Here is a 12,939-nt window from a genome sequence, read left to right as displayed (position 1 = left end):
AGGAGGCAGAGGTTGCAGTGAGCCGAGATTGCACTACTGCACTCCAGCCTGGATGACTGAATGAAACTGTGTCCCCCCCCCACCCAAAAAAAGAAATATTTCCATAAAATGTGCTACCTTTTTCATAGCATTGGTGCTAAAATAGTGGAAAAAAATAGCTATTTAGAAATGTCGCTATCAGAAAACTCCACATTTCTGAACGCTGATAGACACTGAGGGCATTACTGTCACTGAAACCTCAGAAAACAGAGCATTTTTGTATACCAGATGGAGTCAGAAAGAGTCTATATTCACACACTTTATCTAGTTCTAATATTTTCCTTTTCTACCAAAAGCTAAATTTACTTGGAGTTATTTATAAAACAGAAACAAATCCTGTTGTTTTGAATCTATCTTTTCATGTTTATTGAAACTTTAAATAGAACTACTTACAACAGCTGAAAGGGTAAAGACCTTACAATACCACCTTGTTGCCAGTACCTGAGACCATGGAATGACATGGAGATTTATACCATAACTATTAACAACGAGCTGCAGATAAACTAAATGAAATGGGGAAGTTGGAAAGAGGATGAAAATGACTCAAAATAAACAATAATTATTAAAGATTAGCAGCAAAGTCAGAATATTAGAATCAGAATGTATCTAGGCTGACCACAATTTCCATCACACCATTTAGTTATTTATATTCTTCTTCACACCAGAAATTACTATATACAATAACAATTACCCACTGTAGCTTCAAGAAGTTGGATATCGGTTTTGATAACCAAAATCACTGAAAACCAAGTAATTAGTGTTTTGGTTCTTTTTTTTTTTTTCTTTTTGAGATAGGGTCTAGCTCTATCACCCAAGCTGGAGTGCAGTGGCATGAATGTGGCTCACTGAAGCCTCAACCTCCCTGGCCTCAAGCAATCCTCCCACCTCAGTCTCCTGAGTAGCTGGGACTACAGGAGTGTGCCACCACACCCAGCTAATTTTTGTATTTTTTGTAGAGAAGGGGTTCCACCATGTTGCCCAGGCTGGTCTTGAACTCCTGAGCTCAAGCAATTGGCCCACCTTGGCCTCCCAAAATGCTGGGAGTGCAGGCGTGAGCCACCGCACCAGGTCATGTGTTGGTTCTTAATTTTAAAAATGGCCACTAAGTCTAAGGGCTGGATATTTCTTATTTCCTCCCCGGATCCACTTTCCACTCTTCTCCACCTGCCTGGGAGGCTGACATGTATGGGCCACATCGTGGACTTCCTCAGCCTCTAGCTTCAGTTGGTTTGATCAATGGTGAGCACTGACTGGCAGGAGACTCGAGGCAGGAAAGAGAGTGCAGTTGAGGTATTTATGCCCCCGGCTCACGCCTGTGGGATCTCTGAGGTCCCTAAAATGAGAGTGTCAGCTCCTCCTCAGGGCCATCTCTACACAGCCCTCTCTGTATCCAGTTTTTCCTGAATGCCCCTCCTTACTCCTTGGACCTGGGTATGGCTATATGGTCAAGCTGTTAGTCTAGGAATACCGCCATGGGACTTGTAGTTTCCTTTCCTCTGTTCACATTTTTGTAAATATTCCTGCTAATAAAACTTTTCTTGTCCTAATTTAATTGTGCCATCTCTATCCTACTAGGACCATGACACAGACATCTATTAACTACTTCAGAGATATCCTCCTACAATGGAATGATTTCAAGTTGGTGGCATTCTTAACCATGCAAATCTAGAGAAGATGCTTCAAGAATCAACAAAAGCAGCTGCTGTTTCCCTATCAGTGTTGCTTTAAGAGTTTATGTGCCAAAGGAATTTCAGTTCTAATCCTCTAATCCTCTAAAGTTCTAAATCCTCAGCTGACAGTTTGCCATTTTGCTCCATTTTATATATAAAACAAGCAGTGCTCAAGTAGTCCTGCAGCCTTCTCCACTAGCCAGATTAGAACACTGCTTAATGCCATGGCTGTCAGCCCTTGGTGACCCAGGCAAATAACAGGCAGCAGATGGACTACATCAAAAGGCAAACAAAGACCCTTAACTCTTGGTAAGCTACACCTTCCATCCAACAGACACTAGCATCTAAGAAATTATCCCTTATCATTAATAAAAGAAAACAGAGAAGTGAGCAAAGGCGGCACTTACCCACATTCATAGGGCATTTTACAAACACATCTTGAATTCTGCAGTTTCTCCCAGCGCTGACATTTAGGCACTGCCTGTGTTAACGGATTGTCTAAGAAAGGATAAGGGAGATGTGGTCGTTAGGAAAAAAGCTTCTTCATAGTAAACAAGGTATTATTTTAATTGCTGGACCAGGGTCTGTAGTATTCTCAAACTGCAATGCGTTTGCATAGTAACAATAGTAATAATAATCAAGCTATGATACATTTTACAAGCTATAGAGAGTTTCTAGAGCCACATTACAAATAACTGCATTAGTAGTAATAGCTACCATCTCATGAACATTTATATTTGTCATGCACTTTTGATACATTGGGATATTTATGCCTCCCTAACAAATGCCCACCTAAGAAATCAGAAAATTAAGAGTAAAAAAAAGTTAGGAAGTTGGTGCTACTTCACTCATTTAACAAACTGGCCCAGGCAGCATTTAATTCTACATTGGTCTGAATCCAAGGACAATAAAGTGGCTCCCTTTCAAGAAGCTGGTGCTTATAAACTGTTTGTTGTTTGGACTGCAGTCTGCCTGCTGTGCCCATAATGAGGCAGAAAGCAGCAACATCACTTGACTTATACATGGAGAACTCCCTGGTATGCCGAGAAGATCTACAATAACCTCTTACATATGAATGTCTAAGTGGTCTACCTCAACAGTGAATAAATGTCTGGAGGTCCTTACATTAATAAAATTCTTTCTATAACTTTGTGTTTTACAGAAACTGACAATTCAGTCATCATTTCAATTTTGACAGGTAAACACCGTGGTCCAGCTTACGAAAGCATAATGTGACCGCCATCCCCTCCACTATCCCTGATTGCAATGGGAATGATGTAAAAACATCCTCACTTTTTTCACCTCCTAACAGCTTTATTACAATGAAATTCATTGCCATAGACTTTTGCATCATAAAACTAGATAGTCATTTACTATATCTATAAAGGTAGTTTATCTGAAGAGGATGTTTTTTTGAATCCACAAACTATGGAATACTTCCTTACTCTGGAAAATTCAAGAGCCTTGGACATGACATTACAATCTTGTGAACATTCAGAAACCTGTAAAAATGGTGGCAATGTGAAGTATGCCTGCCATGGTTAGCAGTCTCAATAACAAGATTTATTATTAAAACCCTTCTCTTGGCTGGGCGTGGTGGCTCACGCCTGTAATCTCAGCACTTTGGGGGGCCGAGGCAGGTGGATCACTTGAGGTCAGGAGTTCGCGACCAGCCTAGCCAACATGGTGAAGCCTTGTCTCTACTAAAAGTACAAAAATTAGCTGGGCGTGGTGGCATGTGCCTGTAATCTCAGCTACTTAGGAGGCTGAGGCAGGAGAATCGCTTGAGCCTGGGAGGTGGAGGTTGCAGTGAACCGAGATTGCGCCGTTGCACTCCAGCCAGCCTGGGCAAGCGAGACCTTGTCTCAGAAAAAAAAAAAAAAAACACTTCTCTTTAAAATGATATTATCCTAAATGCAATGTAGTACCTGAACTGGACCCTAGAACATAAAAGAGACATTAGTGGTAAAACAGGAGATATTTGAATAAAGTGTATAGTTTAGTCAATAGCATTGTACTAATATTAATTTTTTAGTTTTAACCAAGTTGTGTTATGTAAGATGTTAATATTAAGGAAGATGGGTGAAGGGTGTGTAGAAATTATATCTGTGACTTTGCTGAAATCTAAAATTATTCCAAAATGAAATTTTTAAAAAATGGTATTATCTACATCAGTGCTTCTTAACCAGGGGCAGTTTTGTCCCCCAGGGGACATCTGGAAATCACTAGAGACATCTTTGGTGTTCACAACTGCAGAATGTTATTGGCATAGGAGGATGCTACTGTTGGGTAGAGACCAGGGATGCTGCTAAACACCCTGCAATGCACAGAAGAGGCTCCCATTAGCAAAGAATTATCAGACCTAAAATTCCAACAGAGTTGAGGTTGAGAAGCCTTAATCTAGATGTACCAAAACTTAAGGTCAATGATCAAGCCATGTAAATTAGTTCTGCACTGTGGTTAAAAATTTACTTTAGGACAAATCCCGAAATTTTAGATTTTAAAAGTTTGCTTAAATTATTATAATATCAAGCCGGGCGTGGTGGCTCACGCCTGTAATCCCAGCACTTTGGGAGGCTGAGGCGGGTGGATCACGAGGTTGGGAGATCGAGACCATCCTGACTAACACGGTGAAACCCCGTTTCTACTAAAAATACAAAAACAATTAGCTGGGCGTGGTGGCGAGCACATGTAGTCCCAGCTATTCAGGAGGCTGAGGCAGGAGAATGGTGTGAACCCGGGAGGCAGAACTTGCAGTGAGCTGAGATTGTGCCACTGCCCTCCAGCCTGGGCGACAGAATGAGACTCCATCTCAAAAGAAATAAAAGAAATTTATTACAATGTCTTTGTGAAAAAAAAGAAAAAGGATAGAGTTACCTAGCCCAGAGAATTAGAAGAACATAGCTTTGTCGCCTTTACAGCTTGGTTAACCAAATAAACACACTCTTAAGGCCCACCAAAAGTATGTGCTTTTGGTATTTTAAAAGCAAATTTATTCCCATCAAGACTAACTACAGGGACAGTAGGGGAAAGTGAGGAATTAATGTTTAATGGATATGGAGCTTCAGTTTGGAAAGATGAAAAAAAATGTGGTGATGGTTGTACAACAATGGGAATTACTTAATGCCACTGAACTATACATTTAAAAATGGATAAAATGGTAAATGTTATGTTATGTATGCTTTACTACAATAAAAAAAAAAGACTAAATACTAGAACAGCCAACATTTTAAAACATCAACTTTAGAAGCTGGTAAGTCTTGGATTTTTTTTTTTTTGTTATAGGCTTAGGAGTAGTTACTGTTATTCACATCTTCAGAAAAACATACAGATCTGCAAAACATCCTTAATTAAAACTCACTTTAATAGAATTTTCTACTGGGTAAATGAAACTTCATACCAAACTGTGGGGTAAAATAGCTGAAGTAGCATTTTAGACAGACTAGTCTACAATCTCATTTGGAACAAAAGTGCAACCTCATCAACTGTATATTGTTCTCTTTCATTTTTAGAATAATAAGTACTGGTCCATTACTTTAAATATTCCAAGTAAACTCATGTTTATACTTCAGTGTTTACAGAACACAAAACAACTGTCCTCTGAGACGGAGCTTTGATAACTTAAGAGCACATCAGGACAGGCAGGGAGGGCACTCCAAGGATGTACGTCTTGCCCATTGTTCTGCCTCTCATCCACTTAACATCACAGCCCATATCTACCATCAGTATCTGAGTGCTCCACACCCTGTTGCATGGAGAACTTGGTTAGAAACATCTAATTCACCTCACACCATCACCTATGAAATCTAGTACTTCATCCTCACTACTAAAAATAAATTTCAGCATTTAATTAAAAATCACATACTAGAGGGATAATATCACATAAAATAGTATTCAAGTGAGTTTTTCTTCATTCTCATTTTTGTTACAAATACAATATTTTCCATTTATTTAAAAAATGTAAACAAAGAATAAATAAGGGCTTATTTTCAAACAAATCTATCTCATCTAAAATTACCTCTAAAAAGAAATAATTTGGCTTTCTAAATCCTTTCTACCTTAGGTTCTTAAAAGACCATTTTAATTTTCTTGGTGTTAAAACGCTGGATTTTTGAGTTTCCACATTAAGAACAATTTCACGAATCACAACACTTCTCCTTCAATAATGTCTGCTTTAAAGTGTTAAATGAAAATGCTTTCTAAATTTTCAATTTCAGAAATACTGATAAACTCTTTGAAAGCCCAAAAATGAAACATACGGAACTTTAAATAAATTATGATCTCAACTCTGTACTTAGGAAAAATGCGGGGGAAAAAAATCAAGAGGAAACAAACAAACAAAAAAAAACAGGTTTTAAAAATCCTTTCGCGGTGGCTCACGCCTGTAATCCCAGCACTTTGGGAGGCCGAGGTGCGCGGATCACGAGATCAGGAGATCGAGACCACGGTGAAACCCCGTCTCTACTAAAAATACAAAAAATTAGCCGGGCGTGGTGGTGGGCACCTGTAGTCCCAGCTACTCGGAGAGGCTGAGGCAGGAGAATGGCGTGAACCCAGGAGGCGGAGCTTGCAGTGAGCCGAGATCGCACCACTGCACTCCAGCCTGGGCGACAGAGTGAGACTCCGTCTCAAAAAAAAAAAAAAAAAAAAAAATCCTTTATTGTCTTGGCACTATAACAGATATAAAGCTAATCTTTCACAAGGAGGGTTTAAGTTAAAAGTTTCAGAATCACCAGGCTACCCTTGCCTTTCCTTGCTTTCATGAGTCTTTCTGTGTCATGTGAAGAAAATCTGTTAGTCTACAAACTGACCCCATCTTAGGGAGCAAGAATGGAGGGAATGACTCATAGCTATGGTGACACAGTACCATGAAGGTCGCCACAAGGACTCTCACTTGCCTGGGTACAAGTGTCCTTGGATAGACACGGAAGCCACTCACCTTTTTGTACACAGCGGGCATTCTTCATCTCAGGACTCCACTTAAGGCTGGAGCCACAGAGAAATGCTGAAGGACCTTCTAAGGACATGCCACCTGAACAGGAAACAGTCACCTTCTCACCAACTGTGTAGAAAGGTTTTTGGGGGTGACTCTGTATGCCATCGGTCAGTACAGGTAGAACACAGGCAATTTCTAAAGATAAAAGAGGGCAAAATATAAGGGTCATTGCTCTCCTAAACTATCTTTTTAAAAAAGTGTTATGTGATGCGGATACGCTTGTTCTGCTTTTTCATATTAGAGGACAAGGAGGAAGAAGTGAGTTCACTATTAGGGTGGACTGAAAGACATGTCACACACAGCCTGGCATGTAATTGACCCATGAATAACTAAAAACCAAAACAGCTCCCCCTCTCCCACCCCCCCCAAAATGATGCGACAACTTAAAATGAACAACCCCAATAGAGTCCTAATGCCCAGCCTACTGTTGAAACTAAACTTTTCACAGCTGTCACTTATTTATGTGCTCTAGTGATGTTCCACCAGGAGAGTTTCCTTAACTTTCATCCAGTTAGATATTTTGCCATCTGAAATTATTAAAACACCACTTTTGTTTATTTATTTATTTTTATTTTTTAGGGACAGGGTCTCTCTTTTTGCCCAGGCTGGAGAGCAGTGACTATTCATAGGTCTAATCAGTGTATACTACAGCCTCAAATTCCTGGGCTCAAACAAGCAATGGGGAAAGGATTTCCTATTTAATAAATGGTCCTGGGAAAACTGGCAAGCCATATGCAGAAAACAGAAACTGGACCCCTTCCTTATACCTTATACAAAAATTAACTCAAGATGGATTGAAGACTTAAATGTAAAACCTAAAACCATAAAAACCCTAGAAGAAAACCTATGCAATACCATTCAGGACATAGGCATGGGCAAAGACTTCATGACTAAAACACCAAAAGCAATTGCAACAAAAGCCAAAATTGACAAATGGGATCTAATTAAACTAAAGAGCTTCTGCTCAGCAAAAGAAACTATCATCAGAGTAAACAGGCAACCTACAGAATCGGAGAAAATGTTTGTAATCTATCTATCTGACAAGGGGCTAATATCCAGAATCTACAGGGAACTTAAACAAATTTACAAGAAAAAAAAACAAGCAACCCCATCAAAAAGTGGGCAAAGGATATGAACAGACATTTCTCAAAAGAAGACATTTATGCAGCCAACAAACATATGAAAAATGCTCATCATCACTGGTCACCAGAGAAATGCAAATCAAAACCATAATGAGATACCATCTCACGCCAGTTAGAATGGTGATCATTAAGAAGTCTGGAAGGAACAGATGCTGGCGAGGATGTGGAGAAATAGGAACACTTTTACACTGTTGGTGGGAGTGTAAACTAGTTCAATCATTGTGGAAGACGGTATGGCGATTCCTCAAGGATCTAGAACCAGAAATACCATTTGACCCAGCAATCCCATTACTGGGTATATACCCAAAGGATTATAAATCATTCTACTGTAAAGACACATGCACACGTATGCTTATTGCAGCACTACTTACAATAGCAAATACTTGGAACCAACCCAAATGCCCATCAATGATAGACTGGATAAAGAAAATATGGCACATACACACCATGGAATACTATAATGGGTTAATGTCCTTTGCGGGCACATGGATGAAGCTGGAAACCATCATCCTCAGCAGGAGTAACACAGGAACAGAAAATGCATGTTCTCACTCATAAGTGGGAGTTGAACAATGAGAACACATGGACACAGGGAGTGGAACATCATACACTAGGGCCTGTCGGGGGATGGGGGGCAAGGGGAGGGAAAGCATTAGGAAAAATACTTAATGCATGTGGGGCTTAAAACCTAGATGATGGGCTGATAGATGCAGCAAACTACCATAGCACATGTATACCTATGTAACAAACCTGCATATTCAGCACATGTATCCCAGAACTTAAAGTAAAATTTAAAAAAAAAATTAAAAACTCCTAGGCTCAAGCAATCCTCCTGACTCAACCTCCTGAGTAGTTGGGATCACAAGCACATGCCACTACACCCAGCTAAAGCACCACCTTTAAACTTGCAGACATAAAAGTGTTCAGTGTTCCCTGACTTTCCATCTGTATTCTTTCTTACTCAGTTACATTCATTAGCTCAAATAGCTTACTTCAAAGAAGAACAGAGAAAAAGAAAAAACACACATAGTATAAACAGCAAGTCAGAATTCATGATTAAAAAAAAATCTTGCTAATATCCCTAATGGACTTTGGACAATATTCTACAAAGTATTACTGTATCTTTACAGCATTGTCATCAGAATACCCATTCATTCATTTATTCATTCAAAAACAGCATTTGATGGATGCACTGAAGGCTTTGACTTCACCACAATGAGACATATCAATGTAGCAAAATTGAGCTAATACTCCATGAATATATACAAAAATCTACAGCATTTTTTGAGTGCCTATATTTTGCCAAATATGTTGTGTACTTCTTGGGACACAGCAAGGTACAAGTCACATCTTATGCCTTCCAAAACTTCATAATCTCGTATTGAATTTGATTGTTTCTAATGAGTCTGCTGTTTTGACAATAAATCTCCTACCAAGACAAAAAACTAGAAAAACTGTACAAAATTAAAAGGAAAACTATTTCTGAAAGAATCAGAGCACTAACAAGACAGTGCAAGTTTGAAAGTCCAAGATTTCAGAGAGAAGGGAAGTCTCATGTGGTGATTACATTTACATTTGGTATCACATTTTTCCTTGAGGTATTTGTAAATTAAAAAAAAAAGAAAATATGCTGAAAGGCTGCTAAAGTGAGGAGAAAACTGTAGCTCAGAGGCTAAAAAGATAAACAGCTTTTAGCAGTCTCACAGGATCAGGGTTTTAAAAAATAAAGCCCAGTCCTGTCAAAAAGAAGGGGCCAGGTAGAAAGCCCACACCTTCAGCTGGAATCCCTTAATGGCCACATCCTTGGAATAGAGATAACCCAGATATAAGCCAGCCTCACTGGTTGCCATAAACAAAAGTTAGTCTTCTCTAGAGGAAGATAGCATCATCCAGTTTTCAAATTTTCATATGTAAAGTCTGACATTCAATTAAAACTAATTTAACATTCAAAAAGACAAGAATTGACCAAATTCCAACCAAAAAAAACAATAGAAACAGACTTACAGTAACAGACTTATCTAAATAATGAAATTAACAGATACAGGCCCTGAAACAACCGAAATTAATGTATTTTTTTAAATGACAAGATGGAGAATTACAACAGAAAATTAGAAAATATAAAACAGTAAACATAAATGTTTGAAGTAATTGATGTGTTATTTACTCTGATTTGCTTTTTACACAGTGTTTACACATATCAAAATATCGCTTAAAATTATATTTTTAAGTAAAAAATTTTAATATTTTTAAATATAATAATTTAAGAATATAGGCTCATTCATTATAATAAATATACCACATTAATGGAAGATGTTAATACCTAATAGGGAAACTGGGGGGGAAGTAAGGAAGTAGATGGGAGCTCTCTGTACTTTCTACTCAGTTTTTTATAAGCTAAAACTGCCCTAATAATGAAGTTATTAATTTAAAAATTCACTATGTAGTAAAAAAGTAGACAAATGAAACCTCTAAAGTTAAAAAATAGCCAGGCATGATGGCTCACACCTATAATCCCAGCACTTTGGGAGACTGAGGCAGGCGGATCACTTGAGCTCAGGAGTTTGAGAACAGCCAGGACAACATGGTGAAACCCCATCTCTACTAAAAAGTACAAAAATTAGCTGGGCACTGTGGCAAGTGTCTATAATCCCAGCTACTCAGGAGGCTGAGACAGGAGAATTGCTTGAGCCCAGGAGGCAGAGATTACAGTGAGCCAAGATTGCACCACTGCACTTCAGCATAGGAGACAGGAGTAAAACCTGTCTCAAAAATATATATATATAAAAATAATTGTTTTAAGTTGAAAAATAAAATTGGTAAAATTTAAAACTCTATAATAGAGTTCTTAAAAGGAGATTATACAGAATGTACAGAGAATTAATAAATTGGAAGATAGGTCAATTGAAAACATTTAGAATGAGGCCAGGTGTGGTGGCTCATGCCTGTAGTCCCAGCACTTTGGGAGGCCAAGGCAGGCAGATCACTTGAGGTCTGGAGTTCAAGACCAGCCTGGCCAACATGGCAAAACCCCATCTTTACTAAAAATACAAAAATTAGCCAGATGTAGTGCTGCATGCCTGTAGTCCCAGCTACTCAGGAGGCTGAGCCAGGAGAATTGCTTGAACCTGGGAAGCGGAGGTTGCAGTGAGCCAAGATCGCACCACTGCACTCCGGCCTGGACAACAAACCATCTCAAATAAAAAAAAGGAAAATATTTAGAATGAAACAGAGGGGGAAAAGATGGAAAACAAACAAACAAAAAAATGATGTTAAAAAATATAATGGTCCAAAAAATGTATAATTTGTGCCCCATAGGGACAAGTGATCAAGAATGGGACAGAAGCAATGTTTTAGGACATAATGGTCAAGAAATGGTCTAAAACTGACAAAAGACTTAAAGCACAGGTTCAATAAATGCTTTGAATATCAGCCCAGAAAAATATAAAGAAAATTATACCTAGACATCAGAGTAAAGTTGCTGGAGAAAACCAAAAGCAAAAAATAATTAATAATACCCTTTTCCCACCCTAGCACTACTGGGCCTGCAGGTCTCTGTCAAGCCACAAACACAGGTCTCTATTCCACAGGATGGGGTTTGTTAAAGTTGTTATTAACAAGGCCTACTTTAAAAGATACTAGGTGAAATTTAGAAGATGACAGGGTAAAGCTGATTACTATGTTCGGAAATGCTTGGTTATACATGATAAAAATAAATACAGCACATCCAAATACAGGATGATGCTTTGTGTAACAAACAGAGGTATCATTTTTCAGATTGCTTAGTCCTGTATAGAAGGGAACGTGATAGTCTGTGCAGTGTATGCACATGAACTGCCAAAATATGGTGTGAAGACTGGCCTGACAAATGATGCTAAAGCATATTGTACTGGCCTGCTGCTGGCCTGCAGGCTTCTTAATAGGTTTGGCATGGACAAGATCTATGAAGGCCAAGTGGAGGTGACTGGAGATGAATACAGTGTGAAAAGCATCGATGGTCAGCTGGGTGCCTTTACCTGCTATCTGGATGCAGGTCTTGTCAGAACTACCCTGGCAATAAAGTTTTTAGCACCCTAAACGGAGCTGTGGATGGAGGCTTGTCTATCCCTCACAGTACCAAATGAGTCCTCGGTTATGATTCTGAAAGCAAGAAATTAAATGCAGAACTACACCGGAAGCACATCATGGGCCAGAATGTTGCAGATTACATGCATTACATAATGAAAGAAGATGAAGATGCTTACAAGAAAAAGTTATCTCAATACATAAAGAACGGCGTAACTCCAGACACGATAGAGGAGATGTATAAGAAAGCTCATGCTGCCATACGAGAGATTCCAGTCTATGAGAAGAAGCCCAAGAAAGAAGTTAAAAAGAAGAAGTGGAACAATCTCAAAATGTCACTTGCCCAGAAGAAAGATTGGTTAGCTCAGAAGACGGCAAGCTTCCTCAGAGTTCAGGAGCAGGCTGCTGAGAGCTAAACCAAACAATTTTTCATGAGGATTTTTCAGATAAGGACAATAAACTTATTGACAAAGCAAAAAACAATAATTAATAATAATCTTCTTGAAAGTGGTCAGATAGAAAAGACATGATTTCCAAAGAAAAAATTGCAAGACTAAAAGTTGACTTCTCCCTAGAAAACAATTGTCAGAGGGCAATGTAATATTAATAATATCTTCAAATGACTTAAAAAAAAAATAACTGCGAGCAGCCAGGCATGGTGGCTCACACCTGTGATCCCAGCCCTTTGGGAGGCTGAGGAGTGGGGATCACCTGAGGTCAAGAGTTTGAGACCAGCCTGGTCAACATGAAGAAGCCCCGTCTCTACTAAAAATACAAATATTAGCCGGGCGTGGTGGTGGGTGTCTGTAACCCCAGCTACTCAGGAGGCTGAGGCAGGAGAATTGCTTGAACCTGGGAAGCAGAGGTTGCAGTGAGCCAAGATCGCGCCATTGCAATCCAGACTGGGAGACAAGAATGAAACTCTGTCTCAAATAAATAAACAAATAAATAAAATAAAAAATAACTGCTAGCTTAGAATGTCTTACCTAATAAAAAAATCCTGGCCAGGCGAGGTGGCTCATGCCTGTAA

General features: G+C 39.0%; 1 protein-coding gene and 1 pseudogene across 1 annotated transcript in view; one reads left to right on the top strand and one right to left on the bottom strand.

Annotated features, from left to right (window-relative positions):
- The window catches only part of C7 (complement C7), an 82,462-nt gene that overhangs the window by 3,972 nt on the left and 65,551 nt on the right, over nt 1-12,939 (bottom strand). The window contains exons 15-16 of the mRNA XM_003274385.3: nt 6,649-6,840; nt 2,117-2,207 (exon numbers count right to left, since the gene is read on the bottom strand). Of these exons, the coding sequence (XP_003274433.1) occupies nt 2,117-2,207; nt 6,649-6,840 (283 nt within the window). The remainder of the gene's footprint in view (nt 1-2,116; nt 2,208-6,648; nt 6,841-12,939) is intronic.
- LOC105738684 lies at nt 11,424-12,325 on the top strand (annotated as a pseudogene).

This window comes from Nomascus leucogenys, chromosome 6 (assembly GCF_006542625.1).
Source record: "Nomascus leucogenys isolate Asia chromosome 6, Asia_NLE_v1, whole genome shotgun sequence".
Classification (NCBI taxonomy): Eukaryota; Metazoa; Chordata; class Mammalia; order Primates; family Hylobatidae; genus Nomascus; species Nomascus leucogenys.
This window is presented reverse-complemented; position numbering and strand designations above follow the sequence as displayed.